This window comes from Oncorhynchus tshawytscha, linkage group LG26, assembly GCF_018296145.1.
Source record: "Oncorhynchus tshawytscha isolate Ot180627B linkage group LG26, Otsh_v2.0, whole genome shotgun sequence".
In the NCBI taxonomy this organism is placed as follows: Eukaryota; Metazoa; Chordata; class Actinopteri; order Salmoniformes; family Salmonidae; genus Oncorhynchus; species Oncorhynchus tshawytscha.
Genome location: NC_056454.1, coordinates 7,837,777 through 7,864,543, shown reverse-complemented (window position 1 = coordinate 7,864,543; position 26,767 = coordinate 7,837,777). Strand labels below are relative to the sequence as shown.

The following is a 26,767-nucleotide window of genomic DNA, read 5'->3' as shown; positions in this document are numbered from 1 at the left end:
GTCCAGAGAATCGGGCCTGGCGAGCGAGTTCTAAGCTCACGTCTGTGAACAGTTTAGCTAACTCTGGAAAATGCAGCCATGTCGAGGTAAACTTTCTGATGAGAAGCGAGAAGAGGTGTTTCAATGACTCAGAGACGCTGCGTCTGACCTTTTTTTTTTTGGGAGGGACACTCTTCCCCGACTCACACATCTCGAAGTCCAGCCAATCATGGGTGGTGTAGTTTAGCAAAGGCTTCTGAAGAATACGCTGGGGGCGTATCCCATAAGTGAAATACCAAAACGATTACTTGAAAGAGAATAACATTGTGTTATCTGATCACAGAACAATTGTCTCCCTAGGACAGGGTCATTCTGACATGTATTGCACAAAAAGATGAAACCATCAATACAATCATTGATCAGCAAAAAAACATACTTTGCCTTTGAATTTATTAGTTGGGCCTGGGTATTTTCATTTTTTCCTATAGATGTTGTTTGTGGAATGCACAGTTAAAATAAGATGTGTTTGTTTATTTCTGCAGAAAGAAATATATAGGATAGAAGAAGAGATATTCTCTATCTTATAGAACAGAAAACCATGTCCATTCTATGCTGTAGATCTTCATCTGCTGCTCTCTAAACATTGGGCCCACTAGCTGAGCCCCTGGTTCATCTCTCAAAAGATACACAGAAAGAAAACATGCATTCATGTAATCGCTAATGAAAACTTACCAATTAAAACTTGACATTTGTCATTGTCTTTTAATACAATAATGGTGGTGAAATGGAGAGATACAGGAGCTTTTGCATAGAGTAGTTCTGACACAGATGTCCAATCCTATTGGTAATTGATCAGCCATGGGGAGTGGTGGTGGCGGTGAGCTTGGTCCTCATTGGGTGAGGAGCAAACTGACTTTATTCTTATTTGGACATTTGCAGCAGAAGAAAAATCCTTAGCGTGGAAAATGTATTGATTGGCAGAAATGATTTAAAAACAGTTGTGAATGGTTACTGGGCATGCCATGAAACTGCCCCTCTAAACTCAAGGGGATGTGTGGCCGAGGCTGGGGTCATTCCTAATTCTGTCAACCTGACAAAATTAGGGAGACATGGTTGACTATGCAAGCCCCAAACCTTTGGTACATTCAGTGCAAAATATATATTCACACACACCCACAACAGGTGCAGACATACATGTACACAAGGATGAGACATACAGGACCAGCACACACCGTGTGGTTCTCTGTGTAGCCATGAACCATGACCTCTAACCTCTTGACCTATCATCAAGACAGGTGATCTCATGAATGTAACAAAAACAATTCCCTTAAAGTGTGTTACCATAGTACTTCGGTAACACTAGTCATAACCCTTCATATAAACAAACATAAAGCTTATAACATTTCACAATTGTGAAGCCATAAACAATGTGGCACAAAACCTAAATATTTATTTGACCGCGTCCACCTCATCACGGACACATTTATAACACATTATAGCAGCATACCCTACAGTTCTTATCCGGCTCCTCCCGCCCTTTTCTCAACATCGATAGCGATATCCTCATGCAAAAGTTATTAAGGACAGACTTGTGTTGCACTATTTCTGCATGCAAATATCGAGATATAACACAACACCATCTAGGGGTCCCGGGCTCAGTGCAGCTCACAGAGTTGCTGAGATGGACCTTGCATGCAGTTTCAAGCCAGGCTGAGATATGAAGGCTTCCTCCACAATGCATCACAGTGGGGCTTCCAGCCCGAGTGGTCTGTCTAGCTCGCACAGACCTCTGTACAGTAGTTGTAATCATGCGTACACACATAAAAAGGGTGTGTGTGTGTGAACACATGTGCGTGTGTGTGTGTGTGTGTCTGAATGAGTCCGTTGGGTAGGGGATATGCACTGAGAAGTCCAAAACCAGGATGAACACGTGCTTTCAAGAGATCATAAGCATCTGTGTAGGTGTGTAGTGTATGTCCCGAGCTTATATATGCTTCCATAGCTGTGTGTACGGTACTGAAGTAAGTACCATATCATGTGCTGCCCTCGTGTTGGTATCCTGGAACTATTTTAGAATACAATTAAGAGTTGTAGCTCTGTTTTTGTTGTGTGTAACACACCTAGCCATTTGAATGTTCTTTTGACCGACCAAATAAACATTACAAAGTCTCTCGTTACAACTTTTCGGCTGTGACCCAAGAGGAAGAAATGGGTGCGCCCCACTATCGGGTCCCCAACCAACCCTCCTCAAAACACTGAGTGAAAGTGTCTGTCATAACAAGGCACGTGTCCGGTGCCACTTTCAGCCTTGGCTTCCATATTCAACAAATTTTAGGTGATCCACTTCCTGGTGTTTATTTGTCTTTGGCCGCAAAGGCTCCTCCTCCTATTACAGCAAGCCAGAGGTGCTGAAGTTTCATACATTCAGTCTTTTATGTGATACATTCATCAGTTCAGTGGATGGGAGGCAATATCATTAGTGAGAAATAGAGCCATGTTAGGCAATGTCTCAGTGTGTGTGTGTGTGGAGCTACATATGTGTATGAGAAAGTGCATCTAATTTATTTTGAAAAAGAGTGACCCTACAATTGTATTTGTTATCGTGAGTTAGTGTGTGCCGGTTTTAGAGCCTTGCTCATGTAGTCTAGCACAAGTACAATGTGTTTTGGAGTGAGTCAATGCCTTTGGTGCACCTTAGGAGCTGTGACATACAATTTAATCCCCTCAGAAATTAATCATGAGAGTCATCTTGAAAGTGTGTGAGAGTGAATGAGTGTGTGTTTGAAGACAAGGAATTAGTCAAATTATGTATTATAGTGTACGTAGTCTCCAGTCCCAGAGTAGAAAGACACAGTTCCGAGGTCCAGAACAGGGGGTCAATCCAGGAGGAAGCATAGGGTATTAGGAAGAGGTGTCTCTGAACTTGAAGGGCAGGCTGAGCCCCTGTAGGAAAAAGGAGATACAGTAACCAAGGCCAATAAACAGATAAGAGATAAAGCACAAGTGTGGTTGTTGTACACAGGAATCAAATGGAGGGCATCAGTGCAGGTAATGGAACAGTAACGTGATTCCAGGAAGTGTGGGATCATGGAGGCGGGAGGTATAGCCAAGCCGGAGGGGTGGGGGGCAAATTGGGATTGTCTTGGTGGTGAAATTGTCCCCAAAAGTTCTGTTGCTTCTCCAAAATGATAATTTCTGGTAGATGTCTTTTCAGTTTCCATTTTGTACTGTGAGTACTGTCTCGCCTCAAGCTAAGGTGACAGGATTTCCTCTCCACCATTTGTTCTTTCCCAATTTGACCCCTGGCTGTGGCAGCCATTTTGGAGAGTTTTACTCCAGGCCAAAGGTGCTGGTTTCCTCTACGGCTGTCAGCATCTTCTCATAGAGCATGGAGAAAGAAGGGTACGGTGGGAGGTCCAGACGGTTAAAGCATGTGTGAGCCCTGTAGAGAGGCAGACTGATAGTGAGAGGAGCGCACTGACAGATGCACATAACATACAGTCGTGGCCAAAAGTTGAGAATGACACAAATATTAATTTTCACAAAGTTTGCAGCTTCAGTTTCTTTAGATATGTTTTTCAGATGTTACTATGGAATACTGAAGTATAATTACAAGCTTTTCATAAGTGTCAAAGGCTTTTATTGACAATTACATGAAGTTGATGCAAAGAGTCAATATTTGCAGTGTTGACCCTTCTTTTTCAAGACCTCTGCAATCTGCCCTGGCATGCTTGCATAATCAATGCTTGGAGTTTGTCAGAATTTGTGGGTTTTTGTTTGTCCACCTGCTTCTTGAGGATTGACCACAAGTTCTCAATGGGATTAAGGTCTGGGGAGTTTCCTGGCCATGGACCCAAAATATCAATGTTTTGTTCCCCCGATCCCACAGCTGAATCAACTTTAGGATACGGTCCTGGCGCTTGCTGGACTTTCTTGGGCGCACTGACGCCTTCTTCACAACAATTGAACTGCTCTCCTTGAAGTTCTTGAAGATCCGATAAATGGTTGATTTAGGTGCAATCTTACTGGCACCAATATCCTTGCCTGTGAAGCCCTTTTTGTGCAAAGCAATGATGACGGCACGTATTTCCTTGCAGGTAACCATGATTGACAGAGGAAGAACAATGATTCTAAGCACCACCCTCCTTTTGAAGCTTCCAGTCTGTTATTCGAACTCAATCAGCATGACAGAGTGATCTCCAGCCTTGTCAACACTCACACCTGTGTTAATGAGAGAATCACTGACATGATGTCAGTTGGTCCTTTTGTGGCAGAGCTGAAATGCAGTGGAAATGTTTTTGGGGGATTCAGTTAATTTGCACAGAAAAAAGGGACTTTGCAATTAATTGCAATTCATCTGATCACTTTTCATAACATTCTGGAGTATATGCAAATTGCCATCATACAAACTGAGGCAGCAGACTTTGTGAAAATTAATATTTGTGTCATTCTCAACTTTTGGCCATGACTGTACACGCACCGCATACACACAAATTTATGTGCATACATCTCACACACACACATAAGAATAGCTCATATAAACAGGTAGGCAAACATGGACAGACAGAGGGGTGTACTATACCTGGGTAAGGAGGTTATTTTACCCCACTTCTCCACACAGAACCTTCGTGGTCCATTGCTACCTCTGAGGGAGGCAAAGCCCTCATAGGGAATACTGGAGGTGCCTGTCACAAACTAAGGAGACATATACAATCCCCATTTAGGTAACATTTTATTTTACAGTGCCTAATGACCAGGTTTTCGCTGAGAAACTACATGTTAACAGTGCAATTATGTCAATATTACCCGGAATTATTTATTGGTTACTAGGGGATAAATTGTACCAGGAAGTTCCAAATGTTACCAAATAATATCACCTTCAATACCAGATAAATACCAGTGGAAACAGGGCTGAAAAATAAAGAGTTAGCAAAGTTAAGACCGGGGAGCTCAGCCTTTCGTCAGTATCATATATTGGAGTGTCCCTTGAAAAGTAGTACCTGCAGCAGTCGGAGTCTCTGCTCATTGTTGAACCTCTCCACTGCTGCCCAGAACCAGCGAATGACTATGTGGTTGTCATGGTAACCTAGGGAGAAGGATGAAAGGTGTACTGATCAGCCATAGACCAAAATAAGCCTGATCTTCTTAGAAGCACAATCTGTAACAAAAGTGGTGCCCATGAGTTGTGCGGAGCCAAGCAGTAACACGTGATTCCATCAATGTCATGATCGAAATCTTTAAAGACTAACATTAGATGATTAATATCTAATGGGGCGTTACTAGTTGGCTGGAAAAATATCCCCCCACACCGTCTGACTCTCCAAGGCTAAAACTGCCCCCCGCTGCTCCTCTGTCTCTACCTCCTCTGTACTCTGTGTTGTTTCTCCAGTCGGCCAGGTCGATCTCTGCAGTGCCAGCAATCACCAGCTCCAGCTCTCTGGCATCAAACACAGACACCAGCCTCACGTCCACCACCTGACCAACACATGTCACAATTTTGATACATTTTCTATTACAGAGACATTACCACCTGGCCAAGACATATCACAATACTAATACATTAGGAGTAACCACATAAATTGTTATTGGCATGCATGATTATCTATTTCAGATAAATTACCCCTTGCTGCATCATTATCTATTACACAATACCTGACGTAGCGCTGCATCATTATGCAGATACAATGCCACTTGACCAATACATATGACAATGATGGACCATTATCAATGTCTGTGATGTCATAGGGCCGTGTGTTTTGTGTAACTATGTCACAACCTGGATTTTAACCTTTATTTAAAGCTTTTTCATCAAACTATCCCCTTTTCTTTTCATGTCAGATGTTCCAGCACTATCCTCAGACAATTGCTTAGATTTTGCTGTAATTCTAATTTCTGTCTAAGGCTTAAAATACAGGATAAAATCTTGCTATGTCACATGATTGCGCAAAACACAGAGCCCTACCTCATAGAAGCCTCGCACCAGGCTCTCAGTCTGCTGAGCCACACCCCTTTCGATGCGCCACTTAACCATGCGCTCGATGTACTCCTTCTTATTCTTCTCTGACACTGGAACACCTGCACCGCCTGGCTTCAGCTCTCTCTCTGTGATCTATAGGGCCGTAAAGATAGAAACACAATATAGGGTGAATCCTACCTTACCATTGACATCAATGAATGACTAAGTAAAGTCAGGATTCACCCCCAAATACAACACATTGCAACAAGCAATTAAATATCAAATGCAGGGTAGTGTATGTAGTCTAAAATGATTGAAGATACATACAATACATTCATTATTCAAAACAAAAGCATACACACAGACCTGCCCGAAGACCTCCTCGTTGACAGTGAAGGTGAGGTCCAGCATGTCCTCGATGTCATTGTCCTTCATCCACTGTAAACTCTGGTGAAACTCCTCGTCCAGGAACTCCAGGTCACTCAGGTCACATGGGCTGTAGGGGTCAAAGGTCAACAGAGGTGAAAAATGTATCTCATAACTAAGTCTTATATTAACATTTTAGTAATTTCGCATGATGTTTTCCAGAGTGTATATCAACCACATAATGAAAGCATGGTAACTGAATAACTAAAAAGTCAAATCAATCTAACCAAATCCTGTCTGTTCAGCTTCTTCCAGTTCAGTAGTTACTACCTAAAAAATAGGTGGTGTGTATTTGTCATATAATTTATTTTATGCTAAAGCATAACTGGCAATTTGCCAAGGTGGTTGCATTGTCAAACATATAAAAATGTGGTGTTCATCGTGATAGGATCCCTAGCGATTTGCTAGCTAAGAGAACCTGATTGAGAAACTTACATACGCAGCAGGCCCTTGTAGAACGGGCGGGTAAAGAAGGCATCCAACAGATACTGGTGGATCAGAGCCAGGCCCAGTATACGCCCACTGAAACGAAACCTGGAAGACAGCAACATTGCTAGGTACAGTATGTACAGTATACGATGACAAGTCAGATGTTATTATAGGTCTATCTGCGTCTTTGTTCCTTATTTTATCTACAGCATGTCTGTCTTCCTAAATCCGACCACTCGCCTGTCCATCCATCCATCCATCCGTCCATCCATCCTGGTAGTGTAAACTTGTCACTCACCACTCGTGATGGTTGTCCACGAAGGCAGACATGGGGCTGATCTGCACAGTGTAGGTGTCGTTGGCAGAGTACTCAAACAGACCGTAGTAAGGGTTAAACAACTCCCTTGACACCAAGAAGAAGAACTCCCTCGAAGGGCCGCTGTAGTCCAGCCTATAACACACACACACGTTTCATAAATCATGTATTGAGATTATGGAAAATAAACAATGTACACAGAGACAACATAACAACCGATGCAAATGAGCAAACTTAAGGTAATGTGTAGAAAATATTAAAAGACCTAAACTACAAAGGCAACACTCACCCTTCCTCTCCCACAAAGCTGACATACAGCTTACTCCTCTGCAGGTCTTTGCGGGAGTAGCACATGATCTGATTGAAGGCATCCTCCAACAGGTGATCTCTACGAACGATCAATCTGGAAGAAGGAAAAACAGCCAGTCATGAACCCACTCAGGCACAGCACACACGCACACAGTTTAGGAATGAACAAATCTAATTGTATTGGTCACATAGACATATTTATCAGATGTCATTGCGGGTGTAGCGAAATGCTTGTGTTCCTAGCTCCAACAATGCAGATCCAAACAATTCACAAAAATACACACAAATCTAAAAGTAAAATGGAATTAAGAAATAAATTGACTAAAATACAGCAGAATAGAATAAAGTAAATAAATATGAAATGAGTAAAGCAGTATGTAAACACTATTAAAGAGACTAGTGTTCCATTATTAAAGTGACCAGTGATTCCAAGTCAGAATACTGCTGAAATTTAGCGGTTCTCTCAACCTGTTGAATGACGTCATCAAGTACTCACTTGACTTTCCCAGGTCCCTGGCCATAGCCCTTTGTCTCCAGCTTGCGATAGAAGTTTCTCAGTTTGGCCTCAAAGTCACGTTTGTACGGGGCAGGGGCACGTGCATTAGCTCTCTGAGTACCTGAGAATGGGGCGGGAGGAGGAGGAAGAGGAGAATGAAAAGTAGACAAAAAAAATACACAAGTTCCTCAGAATATCGTAATTGTATCTCATTATTACAACTTTTATTAGCATAGATTTGGTTCAGAAAAAACCCCACAAAACTTCACTAATTGAGAGCGCTAAGCAACTTTTACAGCTCAAGGCTTTTTCTCATTATCTTGTCCTTTCTTGGATGGATAGTTTCGATTAGAAGCAAGACTAAGGGAAGAAGAAGGGCATGAGGAGAAAATATATGTGTGTGTGTGGTCTCACCAGGGGAGCTTTGAGGGGAGGAGCAGTAGCTAGGGTGCAGTAAGGCAGCAGGTGGCACATAGGACATGACCTCCTCGTCAAACAGGCTAAGGGAGAGAGGAGTACTTAAATTCTCACTCTCACACAGACAGACACGCAATACCTTCTCGTACACACAAACATACACCAAACACCAATCACAAACAGACATTAGCACATAAAGACACACACAAAGGTCCCACCTGAGCAAAATGACTAGATCAGCATCGCTAGAGAGACGAGCAAGCCCAGAAACACCCTCGCTGCGAATGAACTGTAACCTTTCCCTGCAGACAAACACGTTAACATTCGTGATACTGCTGTTTGGCATAATCATAATACATTTAGGAGGTTAAGATTAAGGGTTAAATATCTGACTAAAGGGTTCCCATGGTGATTGGGGTGACCTACTTGAGTGAGTGGTTCCTGACGAGTTCTGGTTGCCTCTCTTGCAGGATCTCAATGATGTTGGGTTGCCGTAGAAATGCCACAATCTTGTCATTGTAGGCTGGGGAGAGACCCGTGTAAATATCAACATTACTGTGTCTATTAGTGCATAAGTTAGCCCTGTATATAGCACGTGTGTGTAAAAAGTTTAAATAGAGGGTGCTTATATTCTTCCTGTTTCACTGCATGTACAAGTGGGTAACCTGTAGGAGTTTGAGGGGTGAAACGGACATGTTTCTTTGCATATCCCAACTCCCCTTGAGACACCCTCAGAGAGTGGGGTCGTGGCCAGGGACCCTTGGTGCAATTAGGGTTAAAGATGCACTATGCAGAAATTGCTCCGCCATTTCCGGGTTGCTAAAATTCTAATAAATTGCCTAATTTCAGTTTTGTGACAAAACAAGCAGTCATTGTGTGGTGAATCATTGTACCATCTAAACCGCTGTGAAATAGATTTTCCATAACTAAAATATTGTATATTCAGCTGTTTTGAAGCTGCTGTACAAAACCGAAAGTACAGTAAAAGACAAAAAAAAAACTTCAGAACCGGAAGCATAGAAATAGCACACATAGATCTACCTCTTCTTGACTTGCTTTCAATGGGAATGGAAGTCTATAACTCATGTTTCTATGTGTATTTGGTCATATACCAAATTGTAGCTTTAAGTGGAGCAATTAGGGTTAAGTGCCTTGCTCAAGGGGAGAATTTTCACCTTGTCCGCACAGGGATTTAAACTAGCAATATTCTGGTTACTGGCCCAACACTAACTGCTAGGCCACCTACCGTGCATGCGTGTGTACTCACCTACAGGCACGAGGTCCTGGTATTGATTGCGAGTGGACCCACTGAAGGTGCTGGAGGGGCGGGGCATGACAGGTGGGTTGGAGTGTCGCATGTCATCTACCACCTGCAAGGGGACACTCCAAGTCAGGACGGATCCCTCTGTTGCTACCAATTGACACAATCAGGGAACTCCCAGCCATAAACCCAGCATTGTCATTGGTTTTCAATAGAAACATACTACTACTTACACCCATTTTAGGAGGTTAAGGAACCATTTCAATCTTTTTGATACATTATGAATTTTTGTCCATTCTATTAACCTAGTATTAGTCTTGCTAATTAGCATTATGATTGATATAGGTCTTATTAAACCAGCTAGTCTTAGTGATGATCACAGGTCAGTATTCCAGTGTGTCAGTGGTGTAGTGGGTGTAATAGACTAGATTTAGAGCTGATCTCAAGCTTGTATTAGTGGTGCAGTAGTACAGCAGTTTGCTGCGTTCACATAGTCGACTTATTACGGCAAGATGAAACCAGATGTAACATTTTCAGCAAGACAATGGCAAATTCTGATGAGGCCGACGACGGACAATATCATCCACTGCAGCGGTATTTTCTTATTTGGATGTTAGTTGGCATGTTCTTCAAACCAGCCAGGAAAATTGCCAAGCCACATGTAGGTTAGTCCACTCGTTAGCATGCCGTCATGCAGTCCAGTCAGACTTTTTTTTAAGTGGCCTGTGTGAATGCAGCAGTAGTCTCTCACCTCGCCTGCGCTGTGGCTGCGTTGGCGGCTGAGATGCTGTCGGTGGGTCAACAGGCCAGTGGAGCGTGCACTCTGGAGGGGGAGCCGTGGGTCGATGAAGGTAGTGGAACGACGATTGTGATCCACAAAGAAGGGCTGTGAAGACACACAGCCAGCCACGTACAGTAAGATAGATAAAGAAACGACAGTATATGCATGCAGGTGTACATACAGTACCAGTCAAAAGTTTAGCCAAACCTACTCATTCAAGTGTTCTGTATTTTTACTATTTTCTACATTGTAGAATAATAGTGAAGACATCACAAATATGAAATAACATATGGAATCATGTAGTAACCAAAAAAAAAAGTGTTGATCAAAATATACTTTATATTAGAGATTCTTCAAAAGTAGCCACCCTTTGTCTTGATGACAGCTTTGCACACCCTTGGCATTCTCTCAACCAGCTTCACCTGGAATGCTTTGCAAACAGTATTTTCAACAGTCCCACATGCTGAGCACTTGTTCCTTTACTCCGCGGTCCAACTCATCCCAATTGAGTTGAGGTCGGGTGATTGGGGAGGCCAGGTGATCTGATGCAGCACTGCAACACTCTCCTTCTTGGTCAAATAGCCCTTACAGAGCCTGGAGATATGTTGGGTCATTGTCCTGTTGAAAAACAAATGATAGTCCCACTAAGCGCAACCAGATGGGATGGTGTATCGCAGCAAAATACTGTGGTTACCATGCTGGTTAAGTGTGCCTTCAATTCTAAATAAATCACAGACCGTGTCACCAGCAAAGCACCCCCACACCTCCTCCTCCATGCTGCACGGTGGGAACCACACATGCAGAGGTCATCCATTCACCTACCCTGCGTCTCAGAAAGACAAGGCGGTTGGAACCAAAAATTTCAACATTTGGAAACATCAGACCAAAAGGACAGCTTTCCGGTATAATGTCCATTGCGCATGTTTCTTGGCCCAAGCAAGTCTCTTCTTATTATTGGAGTCCTGTAGTAGTGGTTTCTTTGCAGTAGTTCAACCATGAAGGCCTGATTCACACAGTCTCCTCTGAACAGTTGATGTTGAGATATGTCTCTTACTTGAACTCCGTGAAGCAATTATTTGGGCTGCAATTTCTGAGGCTGGTAACTCCAATTAACTTTCTCTGCAGCAGAGGTAACTCTGGGTCTTCCTTTCATGTGGCGGTCCTCATGAGAGCCAGTCTCATCATAGCGCTTGATGGTTTTTGTGACTGCACTTGAAGAAACTTTCAAAGTTTTTACATTTTCCGGATTGACTGACCTGTCTTAAAGTAATGATTGACTGTAATTTCTCTATGCTTATTTGAGCTGTTCTTGCCATAATATGAGCCATCTTCCGTATACCACCCATGCCTTGTCACAACACAACTGATCGGCTCAAAGGCATTGAGAAGGAAAGAAATTCCACAAATGAACTTTTAATGAAGCGTCATGATTCCAAGAGTGTGCAAAACTGTCATCAAGGCAAATTGTGACTACTTTGAAGAATCTCAAATATATTTAGATTTGTTAATCACTTTAATCATACACTCCATATGTGTTATTTCCTAGTTTGGACATCTTTACTATTATCCTACAATGTAGAACATAGTAAAAATAAAGAAAAACCCTGAAAATGAGTATACCCAAACTTTTGACTGGTACTGTATATATTACACAGTGCATTCATGAAGTATTCTTGACTTTTTCCATATTCTGCCGTATTCTAAAATTGATTAAATACACTTTTTTCCTCATCAACCTACACACAATACGGATGAATAAAAATAAATGAAATATCACATTTACATAACTATTCAGACTCTTTACTCAGTACTTTGTTGAAGCACCTTTGGCAGCGATTACAGCCTCGAGTTTTCTTGTGTATGACGCTACAAGCTTGGCAGACCTGTATTTGGGGAGTTTCTCCCATTCTTCTCTGCAGATTCTCAAGCTCTGTCAGGTTGGATGGGGAGAGTCGCTGAACAGGTATTTCCAGGTCTCTCCAGAGATGCTCGATTGGGTTCAAGTTCGGGCTCTGGCTGGGCCACTTAAAGACATTCAGAGACTTGTCCCGAAACCACTCCTGCGTTGTCTTGGCTGTGTGCTTAGGGTCGTTGTCTTGTTGAAGGTGAACCTTCGACCCAGTCTGAGGTCCTAAGCACTCTGGAGCCGGTTTTCATCAAGGATCTCTCTGTACTTTTCTCTGTTCATCTTTGCCTCAATCCTGACTAGTATTCCAGTCCTTGCTGCTGAAAAAACATCCCCCACAGATTGATGATGCCACCACAATTCTTCACCGTAGCAATGGTGCCAGGTTTCCTCCAGACGTGACACTTGGCATTCACGCCAAAGAGTTCAATCTTGGTTTCATCAGACCAGAGATTCTGGTTTCTCATGGTCAGTTCTTTAGGTGCCTTTTGGCAAACTCAAAGCAGGCTGACGTGCCTTTTACTGAGGAGTGGCTTCCATCTGGCCACTACCATAAAGGCTTGCTTGATGGAGTGCTGCAGAGATTGTTATCCTTCTGGAAGGTTCTCCCCTCTCCACAGAGGAACTCTGTCAGAGTGACCATTGGGTTCTTGATCACCTCCCTGACCAAGGCCCTCCTCCCTCGAATGCTCGGTTTGGCCAGGCGGCCAGCATTAGTCTCTCACTGTTGCCGCCTGCTACCGACCCCCCTCAGCTCCCAGCTGTGCCCTGGACACCATTTGTGAATTGATCGCCCCCCATCTAGCTTCAGAGTTTGTTCTGTTAGGTGACCTAAACTGGGATATGCATAACACCCCGGCAGTCCTACAATCTAAGCTAGATGCCCTCAATCTCACACAAATCATCAAGGAACCCACCAGGTACAACCCTAAATCTGTAAACAAGGGCACCCTCATAGACATCATCCTGACCAACTGGCCCTCCAAATACACCTCTGCTGTCTTCAACCAGGATCTCAGTGATCACTGCCTCATTGCCTGTATCTGCTACGGATCCGCAGTCAAACGACCACCCCTCATCACTGTCAAACGCTCCCTAAAACACTTCTGTGAGCAGGCCTTTCTAATAGACCTGGCCCGGGTATCCTGGAAGGATATTGACCTCATCCAGTCAGTTGAGGATGCCTGGTCATTCTTTAAAAAGTAACTTCCTCACCATTTTAGATAAGCATGCTCCGTTCAAAAAATGCAGAACTAAGAACAGATATAGCCCTTGGTTCACTCCAGACCTGACTGCCCTCGACCAGCACAAAAACATCCTGTGGCGGACTGCAATAGCATCGAATAGTCCCCGCGATATGCAACTGTTCAGGGACCAATACACGCAGTCAGTCAGGAAAGCGAAGGCCAGCTTCTTCAGGCAGAAATTTGCATCCTGTAGCTCTAACTCCAAAAAGTTCTGGGACACTGAAGTCCATGGAGAACAAGAGCACCTCCTCCCAGCTGCCCACTGCACTGAGGCTAGGTAACACGGTCACCACCGATAAATCCATGATTATTGAAAACTTCAACAAGCATTTCTCAACGGCTGGCCATGCCTTCCTCCTAGCTACTCCAACCTTGCCCCCCCCCCCGCAGCTACTCGCCCAAGCCTCTCCAGGTTCTCCTTTACCCAAATCCAGATAGCAGATGTTCTGAAAGAGCTGCAAAACCTGGACCCGTACAAATCAGCTGGGCTTGACAATCTGGACCCTCTATTTCTGAAACTATCCGCCGCCATTGTCGCAACCCCTATTACCAGGCTGTTCAACCTCTCTTTCATATCGTCTGAGATCCCCAAGGATTGGAAAGCTGTCGCAGTCATCCCCCTCTTCAAAGGGGGAGACAACCCTGGACCCAAACTGTTTACAGACCTATATCCATCCTGCCCTGCCTATCTAAGGTCTTCGAAAGCCAAGTCAACAAACAGGTCACTGACCATCTCGAATCCCACCGTACCTTCTCCGCTGTGCAATCTGGTTTACGAGCCGGTCACGGGTGCACCTCAGCCACGCTCAAGGTACTAAACGATATCATAACCGCCATCGATAAAAGACAGTACTGTGCAGCAGTCTTCATCGACCTTGCCAAGGCTTTCGACTCTGTCAATCACCATATTCTTATCGGCAGACTCAGTAGCCTCGGTTTTTCTGATGACTGCCTTGCCTGGTTCACCAACTACTTTGCAGACAGAGTTCAGTGTGTGAAATCGGAGGGCATGCTGTCCCGTCCTCTGGCAGTCTCTATGGGGGTGCCACAGGGTTCAATTCTTGGGCCGACTCTTTTCTCAGTACATATCAATGATGTTGCTCTTGCTGCGGGTGATTCCCTGATCCACCTCTACGCAGACGACACCATTCTGTATACTTCCGGCCCGTCCTTGGACACTGTGCTATCTAACCTCCAAAATAGCTTCAATGCCAACCGTTCGCTGCCGGCACCCGCACGCCCGACTAGCATCACCAACCTGGATGGTTCCGACCTAGAATATGTGGACATCTATAAGTACCTAGGTGTCTGGCTAGACTGTAAACTCTCATTCCAGACTCATGTCAAACATCTCCAATCTAAAATCAAATCTAGAATCGGCTTTCTATTCCGGAACAAAGCCTCCTTCACTCACGCCGCCAAACTTACCCTCGTAAAACTGACTATCCTACCGATCCTCGACTTCGGCGATGTCATCTACAAAATAGCTTCCAATACTCTACTCAGCAAACTGGATGCAGTTTATCACAGTGCCATCCGTTTTGTTACTAAAGCACCTTATACCACCCACCACTGCGACCTGTATGCTCTAGTCGGCTGGCCCTCGCTAAATATTCGTCTCCAGGTCATCTACAAGTCCATGCTAGGTAAAGCTCCGCCTTATCTCAGTTCACTGGTCACGATGGCAACACCCACCCGTAGCACGCGCTCCAGCAGGTGTATCTCACTGATCATCCCTAAAGCCAACACCTCATTTGGCCGCCTTTCCTTCTAGTTCTCTGCTGTCTGTGACTGGAACGAATGACAAAATCGCTGAAGTTGGTATCTCCCTCACCAACTTCAAACATCTGCTATCTGAGCAGCTAACCGATCGCTGCATCTGTACATAGTCCATCGGTTAATAGCCCACTCAATTTTACCTACCTCATCCCCATACTGTTTATATTTATTTACTTTTCTGCTCTTTTGCACACCAATATCTCTACCTGTACATGACCATCTGATCATTTATCACTCCAGTGTTAATCTGCAAAATTGTAATTATTCGCCTACCTCCTCATGCCTTTTGCACACAATGTATATAGACTCTCTTTTTTTCTACTGTGTTATTGACTTGTTAATTGTTTACTCCATGTGTAACTCTGTGTTGTCTGTTCACGCTGCTATGCTTTATCTTGGCCAGGTGGCAGTTGCAAATGAGAACTTGTTCTCAACTAGCCTACCTGGTTAAATAAAGGTTAAATAAAAATATATATATTTTTTTAAATGTAAAAAATTAGGAAGAGTCTTGATGGTTCCAAACTTCTTCCATTTACTATGGACAATTGCTTTGACCTGGCTTGGTTTTTGCTCTGACCTGCACTGTCAAACGTGGGACCAGGTGTGTGCCTTTCCAAACCATGCCCAATCAATTTAATTTTCCACAGGTTGACTCCAATCAAGTTGTAGAAACATCTCGAGGAGGATCAATGGAAACATAGCAATCTCAAAGCAAACGGTCTGAATACTTATTTAAATAAGGTATACGTTTTTTTTAAATACATTGGCAAAAAATTCTTAAAACCTGTTTTTGCTTTGTCATCATGTGTGTAAATCGAGGAGGGGAAAAATTGTATGTAATCCATTTTAGAATAAGGTTGTAACGTAACAAAATGTGGAAAAAGTCAAGGGGTCTGAATACTTTCCAAATGCACTGTATATTCACGTCATTGCACAAACTAAAACATTTACACACACACACACCACCCCCACACACACAGTTTTCCAGACCTTGCCGGACTGGTCGTGCTTCATCTCCCAGCCCCTGGGTAGCTCCAGCTGTTTGTTGGTGAACATATTGAGAAAGGCCACCAGGTCCCTGTTGTGCTGGTAGCGCTCATAGTGGTGGGCGTCCCGACGCACCTTACTGATCATGTGCTTCAGGCAAGTGTTGCTCGTAAACATGCGGTAGGCACTCTGAGGAGGGAGGGAGGGAACAGATTGATGAGGTCATCAAAGAGGGACATGTGAAATTCCAGGCTCTTCTGTAAATAGGGTTGTCATTGCTTTGATAAAACACAGAATAAGGGAAGAATGATGACTCATAATGGGAAATTAAATCCCAGGTAGAATATTTCATTGTTCTACTTAAATTAACCTGAAAAACGCAACATTTGATGTACATTTGAAAACAGCATTTCATTCCAAAAAGCTGTTCCCTTACCACACACTTTTGCAAATTGTTAACTACTGAGAGATATGATGTGATAAGTGAGAGCTGGGGGAATCAAAGGTGATCCATAAGAATGTGAAAGGTGAGGGTTGAGGGCCTGTGCAGCCAGACTCACAGGGTTAGAATGCAGCATGGTGAAGAAGTCTGGGCTGCACAGGAACTTTGCGCTGGGGGACTGGAGCAGCAGAGAGAGACGCGACCGGGAGCTGGAGTGACCCACCGCACTCTCTCTCCTGTACTCTACAACAGACAAAACACACATTGTAAGAGTAGAATAAAATCAGCAAAAAACGAAATGTCCCTTTTTCAGGACCCTGTCTTTCAAAGATAATTAGTAAAAATCCAAATAACTTCACAGATCTTCATTGTAGAGTGTTGAAACACTGTTTCCAATGCCTTTTCGATGAACCATAGACAATTAATGAACATGCACCTGTGGAACGGCCGTTAAGACACTAACAGCTTACAGACGGTAGGCAATTAAAGTCACAGTTATGAAAACTTAGGACACTAAAGAGTCCTTCCTATTGACTCTGGAAAAATATCAGAAGAAAGATGCCTAGGGTCCCTGCTCATCTGCATGAACGTGCCTTAGGCATGCTGCAAGGAGGCATGAGGACTGCAGATGTGGCCAGGGCAATACATTGCAATGTCCGTACTGTGAGACACCAAAGACAGCGCTATAGGGAGACAGGATGGACAGCTGATCATCCTCGCAGTGGCAGACCACGTGTAACAACACCTGCACAGGATCGGTACATCCGAACATCACACCTGTGGGACAGGTCCAGGATGGCAACAACAACTGCCCGAGTTATACCAGGAACTCACAATCCCTCCATCAGTGCTCAGACTGTCCGCAATAGGCTGAGAGAGGCTGGACTGAGGGCTTGTAGGCCTGTTGTTAGGCAGGTCCTCACCAGATATAACCAATAACAACGTCGCCTATGGGTACAAACCCACCGTCACTGGACCAGACAGGACTGCCAAAATGTGCTCTTCACTGACGAATCGCGGTTTGGTCTCACCAGGTGTGATAGTCGGATTCGCGTTTATCGTCGAAGGAATGAGCATTACACCGAGGCCTGTAATCTGGAGCGGGATCAATTTGGAGGTGGAGGGTCCGTCATGGTCTGGGGCGGTGTGTCACAGCATCATCGGACTGAGCTTGCTGTCATTGCAGGCAATCTCAACACTGTGCGTTACAGGGAAGACATCCTCCTCCCTCATGTGGTACTCTTTCTGCAGGCTCATCCTGACATGACCCTCCAGCATGACAATTCCACCAGCCATACTGCTCGTGCTGTGCATGATTTCCTGCAAAACAGGAATGTCAGTGTTCTGCCATGGCCAGTGTAGAGCCCGAATCTCAATCCCATTGAGCACGTCTGGGACCTGTTGGATCGGAGGGTAAGGGCTAGGGCCATTCCCCCCAGAAATGTCCGGGAACTTGCAGGTGACTTGGTGGAAGAGTGGGTTAACATCTCACAGCAAGAACTGGCAAATCTGGTGCAGTCCATGAGGAGGAGATGCACTGCAGTACTTAATGCAGCTGGTGGCCACACCAGATACTCACTGTTACTTTTGATTTTGACCCCCCTTTGTTCAGGGACAAATTATTCCATTTCTGTTAGTCACATGTCTGTGGAACTTGTTCAGTTTATGTCTCAGGTGTTGAATCTTGTTATGTTCATACAAGTATTTACACATTATGTTTGCTGAAAATAAACGTAGTTTACAGTGAGAGGACATTTCTTTTAGATGTTGGGAAGGGTGTGTGTGTAAAATAGTAGATTACATTTTTTTTACCAACTGGTGGCATTTTGTTAGTCCCCACAAGGTCAAATGCTACTTCTAGGGGGGTTAGGGTTAAGGAGAGAATTTGTTTTAGGGTTAGGCGCTAGGGTTTGTTTTAAGGTTAGGAGCTAGGATTAGGGGTTAAGGTTAGTGTTAGGGAAAATAGGATTTGGAATGGGACTGAAATGTGTCCCCACAAGGTTAGTTATACGAGACTGTGTGTGTGAGTGAGAGAGAGAGTGTGTGCGCGCGCTAGGGCTATAAATAAAAAGAGATATAGCCTATATGAATTCTAGATACTTCTGAAGCACGTTGTGGCCTAAAAATTCATATGTAACCCTGTAAATATATATGTTTATTATAAAAAGCTAAAATGTTGATACAAATACCTGTCATTGAAATTAAGTCATTTGTAGAATATATGTTATTTTTACATTATGTAAATAAGCTGTTTTCCTATTAAAATGCATTACATTGGAAATTGTACACTGTCTTTTTAAAGGAATAGTTAACCCAAATTACAAAATGAGACTGATTTCCTTACCCTGATTGCAGTCAATAGACAAGGTATGACAGCAATTTACGCTTTGCTTTAGTTTCCCTGGCACCGTTTCCACATGCACATACATTTGTGGCACAAATCCCATTCAAGCCAAATCATCCAAAAGTATCTAAAATGAACTGTGAAGCTCAACAGTCACTAATAGATGATTTGAACATGCGTGAAAAATGCTAATATTGATCCCATGACTTGAATGAGATTTGTGCCACAAATGCTAAAACATTACCATGTAGAAAGTGCCAGGTAAACTAAACCAACGCATGGATTGCGGTCATACCTTATGCATAGACTGCTTACAGGGTAAGGAAACCAATATGTAATTTATCTGAACTATCCTTTTTACACTATAACTGCTGAAGCTTCTCCCAACAGTTGAAAGTGCATTACCCAGTTAATAATCACCCTGATAATTGTCTCGAAACTGAACCTAAACCGAAACTAATTTCACACATATAACAACAGGTTAAATAAATGTGATCAAGTCACAGAAGCACAAATATCATTAAAGACATGATTACCTCTCACCGTTACTATAACGGTCAGTGATGGTTAGCATCTTTTCAGGGGATGATATTTGTATATGTCTAACTTTCTCGGTCATCATTATTGATGATTCATTCAGGACGTAATCATAGTAGCGTCCACATGAATTCTTATTTACAATAAAAGTGACTCCAAAATGACAACACATTATTTACCATTAATTTCTATTGGACAAAAAAAGGATCTGAAACACATAAAAAACAAATAGCAAATGCAGCCAACAAGTTTATAGAGTCACAAGCTGGATGTAATCATAAATTTGATTGACTGAAGTGAATTTGTCCTAATACTTAGTCCCCTAAAATGTAGGGACTGAGTACAAACAGTGCTGTAATTTCTAAACAGTTCACCCGATATGGATGACAATACCCTCACATTAAAGCTGACAGTCTACACTACTTTAACCTCTGTGCTGTGCTGGAGTACAGAGCCAAAAGTAGAAACAATGCTTCACTGTCCCAGTAATTACGTAGGCGACTATAATGGCATTAATTGTTTTTGTGCTGATTTTCACCCTTCATCAAGCACACTTGGCACTTATAAATTATGTTTAGGCTACTGATGTTTTCATAATTTACCGTGCATCTTGCTGACCATGCGTCTTGGTGGTTGGGGTCATTTATTAAAATAAGCTGTTTCATAGTTGTAACAAAGGCACTCCACAAAACACTTGATTTTTTGTTTTTTCGTTTTTACATATATCAGTATCAAACTAATGAAAATCCAAGTGTGTTATTTGTTTTTCTTCATATTCTTATGTTATATAAGAAAAATACAACCAAATTATACATTTTGCCATAGCATATATGAAATATATTAATTACACTGTTAGAATGTTGCAATCAGAATGACGTCTCATTAGCCTAAGAGGGGGGTCCCTCGAGGCCTACCAGTTTTATTAAGAGTTCCATTTTTGATGACGACATGCAAGATATGTCCTTCATTCATTACTATGATCATTGATGTACTGAAGAAGCTATCCCTTTTCTTTCTTTCCGTGCCCCCACATGTTTGGATATACTGGTAAGGTTACCAGGTTGTTAGCTAGCTACATGACTGAACAAGGTATAAAATAAATGCAGACCACAATATGTTTTAGAACCACCCGCGACATGGTTTATGAATGTAAAATGCACCCACCCAATCTATGACAGGAAAAAAAAGACATCGCACAGGTAATAACGGGTCAGACTTTTTGAACAGTTTCGAATAGAAACAAGCAGTGTTCGCTATAGTAATTTTGCAAGCATGACGCTCCCAAATTAAAACTCCAGATCGCACAGCAAAATATTTTGTTGCATTTGGGACGAAACTGGTAGCACTTTATAGCCCTGTGTTTGTTTGTGTGTGTGTGTGTGTGTGTGAGAGAGACTATACTAGCGCACCAGGGATGGTCTGGGGTAGAAGGTCACTCTCTGTGAGCTCTGGCGGGAGTTCAACTGTGTTCTCCTCGGACCTCTCGCTGGTCATTGTCCTCCTTATGCTCTGATACCTGATGGAGAAAAATACAGAGACACAGAAATGGGTGTGAAGGGGAAATACAGAGGACTGAAGTTACAAAAGTATGTGTGCACGCGAGTGTGTGTGAGAGAGAGAGAGGGTGTGTATATATATATACACACACACACACGACACACGACACAGACCTGCGGTTGAGCTGCTCCATCTGTTGGATGGAGTTGGAGCGGGTCAGGCCCTGGGGGGCGGGTGGTCCGGTGGGGCGCTGCCACGTGGTGGTCCGGTTCACATGATCCACAAAGAAAATACGACCGTGACTATCGATCCTCGCCTCCCAGTCTGTAAGGAGAACAAACACATTGCTTTACATTTAAGACACAGGCAACGTCCCAAATGGCACCCCATTTCCTTTTTACTGCATTACTTTTAACCAGGGCCCATAGGGAATGGAGTGCTACTTGGGATGCACAAACAGTCGCAGTCAAACTGAATTCACACATGGTTGACATGCACGGATGCATTCTAACATCCAACCATTGCACCTTGAAATAACAAACAGAGTAGACCATTGTGCACAGGACTTAGTCTATGATTTGGCCCACTTTTCTAAGATAGACAGCTCTAGTGCCCCAAAGCGTGTTTTAACATGGGCAGCGCCATTGAGGAATTCCACCAATTTGAAGTACAGTATGGGTTAAGGAAAGATCACATAATTCCATCCAGGTCATAAGGAGAGATCAGCCAATTAACTATATTCCTGAGCAAACTTTTTATAACTGTAGGTGGCAGTAAATCACAAATCCTGGCTTTATACCAGTACACTTTAGGTGTAAGTATGCACCCTTTCAGTTTACCAATCCATAGAAGTAGTAGAAGAAAACAACTAACTTTTAACAGTTATTGCGCATGTTGTAACAGAAGCCAGTATGGCACAGGTACAAACAAACGCTCTCTATAGAGACAAATACACATACTATATCAAGCAGCTTTCTTTCTTTCTCTTTTGTCATCTTCCTTCACCTCAAATCCCTACAGAGGTAGTATGTACAGAGACACTTACTAGGAGGTAAGGGTTCGTCCACTCGTTGGTATCGGTGGATGTCATGGCGCACTGTGGGGAGCGAGTGAACGGGGTGACCGTTCACTTGAGCACCTGAGCATACGCAACATTCAGGAAAGGCAGAACACATAGCCTTTTACAGTTTTATTGTAATTCACTATTCGTTTCTACTGGATGAATGAGGGAATAATATTTAATGATTGTTCCAGGTAGGGGAGTATGTAGATGTTTTAATGAATCCCAAGGACGCAAAATAGATTATCATTTCAGAATGCCATTTAAAAGTAAATATCAGGTAAACATCAGACTGTAAAATAATGCGTAACAAAAAAATATTTTTAAAAAGGTGGTAGTTACACACCATCCTCTCCATCCGTCTCCGTGGCAACTGCATCTGAATCCACAGATCCTGCATCTCCCACTGGCCTTGGCTCCTCCCCTACCTCATCCTGGGACACCCCCCCAGATGCCTGCAAGCTCCGCCTAAGCTCACTTATCTCCTCTCCTGGCTCCAGCTCATTGGCTGATGGAGCATCTCCTTCAACCTCATTGGCTGGCGTCTGCTCGTCTCCCGCATCGTCTACAAGCTGACTGGTGGGTGAGTTGTCGGTGATGGTATCTCCTCCTGGGTCAATGGCAGCTTCTGCCCCTGCATCCGCCTCCTACAAAGCCCAAAGACATCCAACAGCATGAAGGCCGATGAGGTCAGAGTGTTCTTTCCCAAATGGTGGGTTAGGACCAGGGATGTAGTGGAGCGTTAATAAATGCTGTTAATGCACCTTATTTGCTTTGGTGAATAATATTTGCACACCTACAACACTAAACTGACATTTTTTAGCATTTGTGTTAACACGCCAGCATTATCTCGAAAGGCATTCTGTGTTTACTCAACTTTTTTTTTTACCAATACTACAGTCCAAACCAGATGTACAGTACCTTCAGAAAGAATTCATATTTCTTGACTTATTCCACATTTTGTTGTGTTAAAGTCTGAATTCAAGATGGATTACATTGTGTTTTTCTCACCCAATATCACACACAATATCCCATAATGACAAAGTGAAAACATGTTTTTAGAAATACAAAAATATCTAATTTGCTAAAGTATTCATGACCGTGAGTGAGCACCTGTTAGAAACACCTTTGGCAGCGATCACAGCTGTGAGTCTTTCTGGGTAAATCTATAAGAGCTTTGCACAACTGGATTGTACAATATTTGCACATTATTCTCTCTCTGTCAAGTTGGTTGTCGATCATTGCTAAACATCCATTTAAATCCTGCCATAGATTTTCCACCTGATTTAAGTCAAAACTGCAACTAGGACACTCAGGAACATTCAACGTCGTCTTGGTAAGCAACTACATTGTATATTTGGCTTTGCGTTTTAGGTTATTGTCCTGCTGAAAGGTGAATTTGTCTCTCAGTGTCTGTTGGAAAGCAGACTGAGCCAGGTTTCCCTCTAGGATTTTGCCTGTACTTAGCTCTAAGCCGTTTCTTTTTACCCCCCCAAAAAGTTTAGTATTTGGTCCCATATTCCTTGCACACAATGACAACATCATGCTTGTGACTCTACAAACTTGTTGGATGCATTTGCAGTTTATTTTTGTTGTTTTCTTTGGATTATTTTGTACCCAATAAGAACTGAATGGTAAATAATGTTGTCATTTCAGAGTCACTTTTAATTGTAAGTAAGAAAAGCATCCACATTTATGGACATTCCCATAGACTTGCCTGTAAAGAGAGGTGGAGCTACCGCCCTGCTTTCACTCCTTGTTGTAGTATATTTTAACACGTTTGTCCCCAGAATTTAATAGATAATCTGACACAATTACGCAAGACTTTAGTTCAGGATTTCCAAGATTATTATTTTACTTACTACTAGAGATATACTATAAGCTATTTAAGGTGGAATTATTGCATAGAGAACTTTTAACCACAGGTTAAAAGCTCAGTGTAGTCAACATTCAGTTTTTCCTGTGTTTTGTATCATATTGTCACACCTACTCCCGCTCGACGTCGCAGATCTACTAACCACCGGTCCTGGCAACCATCCTTACCCACACCTGCTCCCCCTTGTTACGCACACCTGGATCTCATCATCACCTTGATTAAGCTCCCTTTATTTTGCCCTCAGTAGCCTCAGTCATCAGGCAGTATTGGTTTTGGCCACGTTCAGTACGTTTCTGTTTTCTGCCTTATTCTTATCATTAAACTCACCTTCTGCACCTGCTTCCTGACTCCCAGTGTATATGTTACACATATTGTACAACAGCTGATGAAACTAACACTGTAAAAGTGTGAAAACATTGGATCAGTGTTATTTCCTCATAGTTGCTTCTTGAAAATACAATCTACACAGGACCTTCTAATCAGCAGGTTTGCATGAGCGGGAGTTCTGGCTTTCCATGGTGAGATCACTATATGGTCAATTGGTTAATAGACCAATAACAAAGAGAGCTCCAAACCTTTCTGCCAATAACAGCTAGTTTTCAGTTTTCCCCTCCCCATTCAGACCACTCCCAGACAGTCCTATCAAAAATTTAGCTTGAGAAATAGTTTTCTGACAACTTTTTGGGGGCCCATTTTAACAGAATACTATTACATTAAAGGTATTTAATTATTATTCAGACATTTTTTGAGATTTATAGAAAAATGACTGCATTGGGCCTTTAAGATCTACTTACTGCACCACCAGTCACACTCACCTGAGCTGTGGACATCATGATTGGGCAACTCTCTGAGGAAGAGAAGACTGTCTGTGGGGCTGTTGCCATGGAGCATGAGTCAATCTCCGACGAGGGGTCGTCAGCAGGCCCCTGGCCCTCTTCTGGCCCTTCCAGGACCTCAGTCAAAAGACTCTGGGACAGCACCTCTGAGAAGAAAGGAACTTCCTCCACCTCTGAGAAAACATCAGGCTCGGAGGCGTCTTCCAAGTCGAGGGCCAGGTCTAACTCAGAGGCCACATAAGATTCACCACCAGTGGCACATTCTTCCCCCTTTACCCCCTCCTGTTCATCATCCTCCACCCTGGGCTGAGGTTGCTCAGTGTCAGAGTCTTGTTGTAGCTCTGGGAAGAGATCTTCATGGCCGCCGTTGAGCAGCAGGGGGGACCCGGGCACCGGGTAGATGTCAGTGGACCCCGAGCGCTCCTCTTCTTCGTCCGAGTCAATGTGCAGCATGGCGCTGAGACGTGTGTGAGTGGGAAAGCTAGACCGCAGCTTCGGGGAGGCAGCGCCGAGGGGCCTCTCTCCGGGACCCTTGGGGGCCTCGATGGCATCCAGGCCTTCACTTAGGGACCTCTGCAGCCGTTGAGGGCCAGAGTAGGATTCGCCCTCTGTGGTTCCGCCCTCTGTACTGCTGAAGTCCCTGTAGTCTGGGACTGGATAAGCTGTGGCCCCACCTTCCCAGGACCTCTGTGAGCCCAGAGAGCCAGTAGGGGAGGGGCCTCCAGTGACCACCCCTGGTAGTGGGTGGGGCAGATCCTCGTCATCTGACGGAGTCCCCGGGGCCCCATTATTGGGCACACCGATGATAAAGTCTAGTGAGGCCCCTGAGCATGAAACAGAGAAAAAATAATAATTTTGTAATACCTTGATTTTTATTACATTACAATTCATCAGTGTGTACAGTCGTGGCCAAAAGGTTTGAGAATGAAACAAATATTAATTTTCACAAGGTCTGCTGCCTCAGTTTGTATGATGGCAATTTGCATATACTCCAGAATGTTCAGATGAATTGCAATTAATGGCAAAGTCCCTCTTTGCAATGCAAATTAACTGTATCCCCAAAAAACATTCCCACTGCAATTCAGCCCTGCCACAAAAGGACCAGCTGACATCATGTCAGTGATTCTCTCGTTAACACAGGTGTGAGTGTTGACGAGGACAAGGCTGGAGATCACTCTGTCATGCTGATTGAGCTCAAATAACAGACTGGAAGCTTCAAAAGCAGGGTGGTACTTGGAATCCTTGTTCTTCCTCTGTCAATCATGGTTACCTGCAAGGAAACGCGTGCCATCATCATTGCTTTGCACAAAAAGGGCTTCACAGGCAAGGATATTTCTGCCAGTAAGATTGCACCTAAATCAACCATTTGTTGAATCATCAAGAACTTCAAGGAGAGCCGTTCAATTAATGTGAAGAAGGCTTCAGGGCGCCCAAGAAAGTCCAGCAAGCGCCAGGACCGTCTCCTAAAGTTGATTCAGCTGTGGGATCGGGGCACCACCAGTACAGAGCTTGCTCAGGAATGGCAGCAGGCAGGTGTGAGTGCATTTGCACACGCAGTAAGGCAAAGACTTTTGGAGGATGGCCTGGTGTCAAGAAGGGCAGCAAAGAAGCCACTTCTCTCCAGGAAAAACATCAGGGACAGACTGATATTCTGCAAAAGGTCCAGGGATTGGACTGCTGAGGACTGGGGTAAAGTCACTTTTTCTGAGGAATCCCCTTTCCAACCGTTTGGGGCATCTGGAAAAAGCTTGTACGGAAAAGACAAGGTGAGCGCTACCATCAGTCCTGTGTCATGCCAACAGTAAAGCATCCTGAGACCATTCATGTGTGGGGTTGCTTCTCAGCCAAGGGAGTGGGCTCACTCACAATTTTGCCTAAGAACACAG

General features: G+C 43.5%; 1 protein-coding gene across 4 annotated transcripts in view; it reads right to left on the bottom strand.

The window, feature by feature from the left end:
* Nucleotides 1–430: 430 nt before the first annotated feature.
* Nucleotides 431–26,767, bottom strand: part of LOC112225097 (E3 ubiquitin-protein ligase HECW2-like) — a 51,402-nt gene continuing 25,065 nt past the window's right edge. For 3 of the 4 annotated variants that reach the window (XM_042306680.1, XM_042306681.1, XM_042306679.1), the window contains exons 9-30: nt 24,861–25,705; nt 22,516–22,816; nt 22,155–22,247; nt 21,283–21,433; nt 21,022–21,128; nt 16,850–16,974; nt 16,293–16,478; nt 10,341–10,475; nt 9,596–9,698; nt 8,755–8,851; nt 8,547–8,630; nt 8,326–8,411; nt 7,912–8,032; nt 7,396–7,509; nt 7,089–7,241; nt 6,797–6,895; nt 6,302–6,431; nt 5,942–6,088; nt 5,340–5,454; nt 4,980–5,065; nt 4,562–4,674; nt 431–3,421 (exon numbers count right to left, since the gene is read on the bottom strand). In XM_042306680.1, the coding sequence (XP_042162614.1) occupies nt 3,310–3,421; nt 4,562–4,674; nt 4,980–5,065; nt 5,340–5,454; nt 5,942–6,088; nt 6,302–6,431; nt 6,797–6,895; nt 7,089–7,241; nt 7,396–7,509; nt 7,912–8,032; nt 8,326–8,411; nt 8,547–8,630; nt 8,755–8,851; nt 9,596–9,698; nt 10,341–10,475; nt 16,293–16,478; nt 16,850–16,974; nt 21,022–21,128; nt 21,283–21,433; nt 22,155–22,247; nt 22,516–22,816; nt 24,861–25,705 (3,503 nt within the window). In that variant the 3' untranslated portion in view covers nt 431–3,309. The remainder of the gene's footprint in view (nt 3,422–4,561; nt 4,675–4,979; nt 5,066–5,339; nt 5,455–5,941; nt 6,089–6,301; nt 6,432–6,796; nt 6,896–7,088; nt 7,242–7,395; nt 7,510–7,911; nt 8,033–8,325; nt 8,412–8,546; nt 8,631–8,754; nt 8,852–9,595; nt 9,699–10,340; nt 10,476–16,292; nt 16,479–16,849; nt 16,975–21,021; nt 21,129–21,282; nt 21,434–22,154; nt 22,248–22,515; nt 22,817–24,860; nt 25,706–26,767) is intronic. The other variant, XM_042306682.1, reaches the window with a different exon arrangement.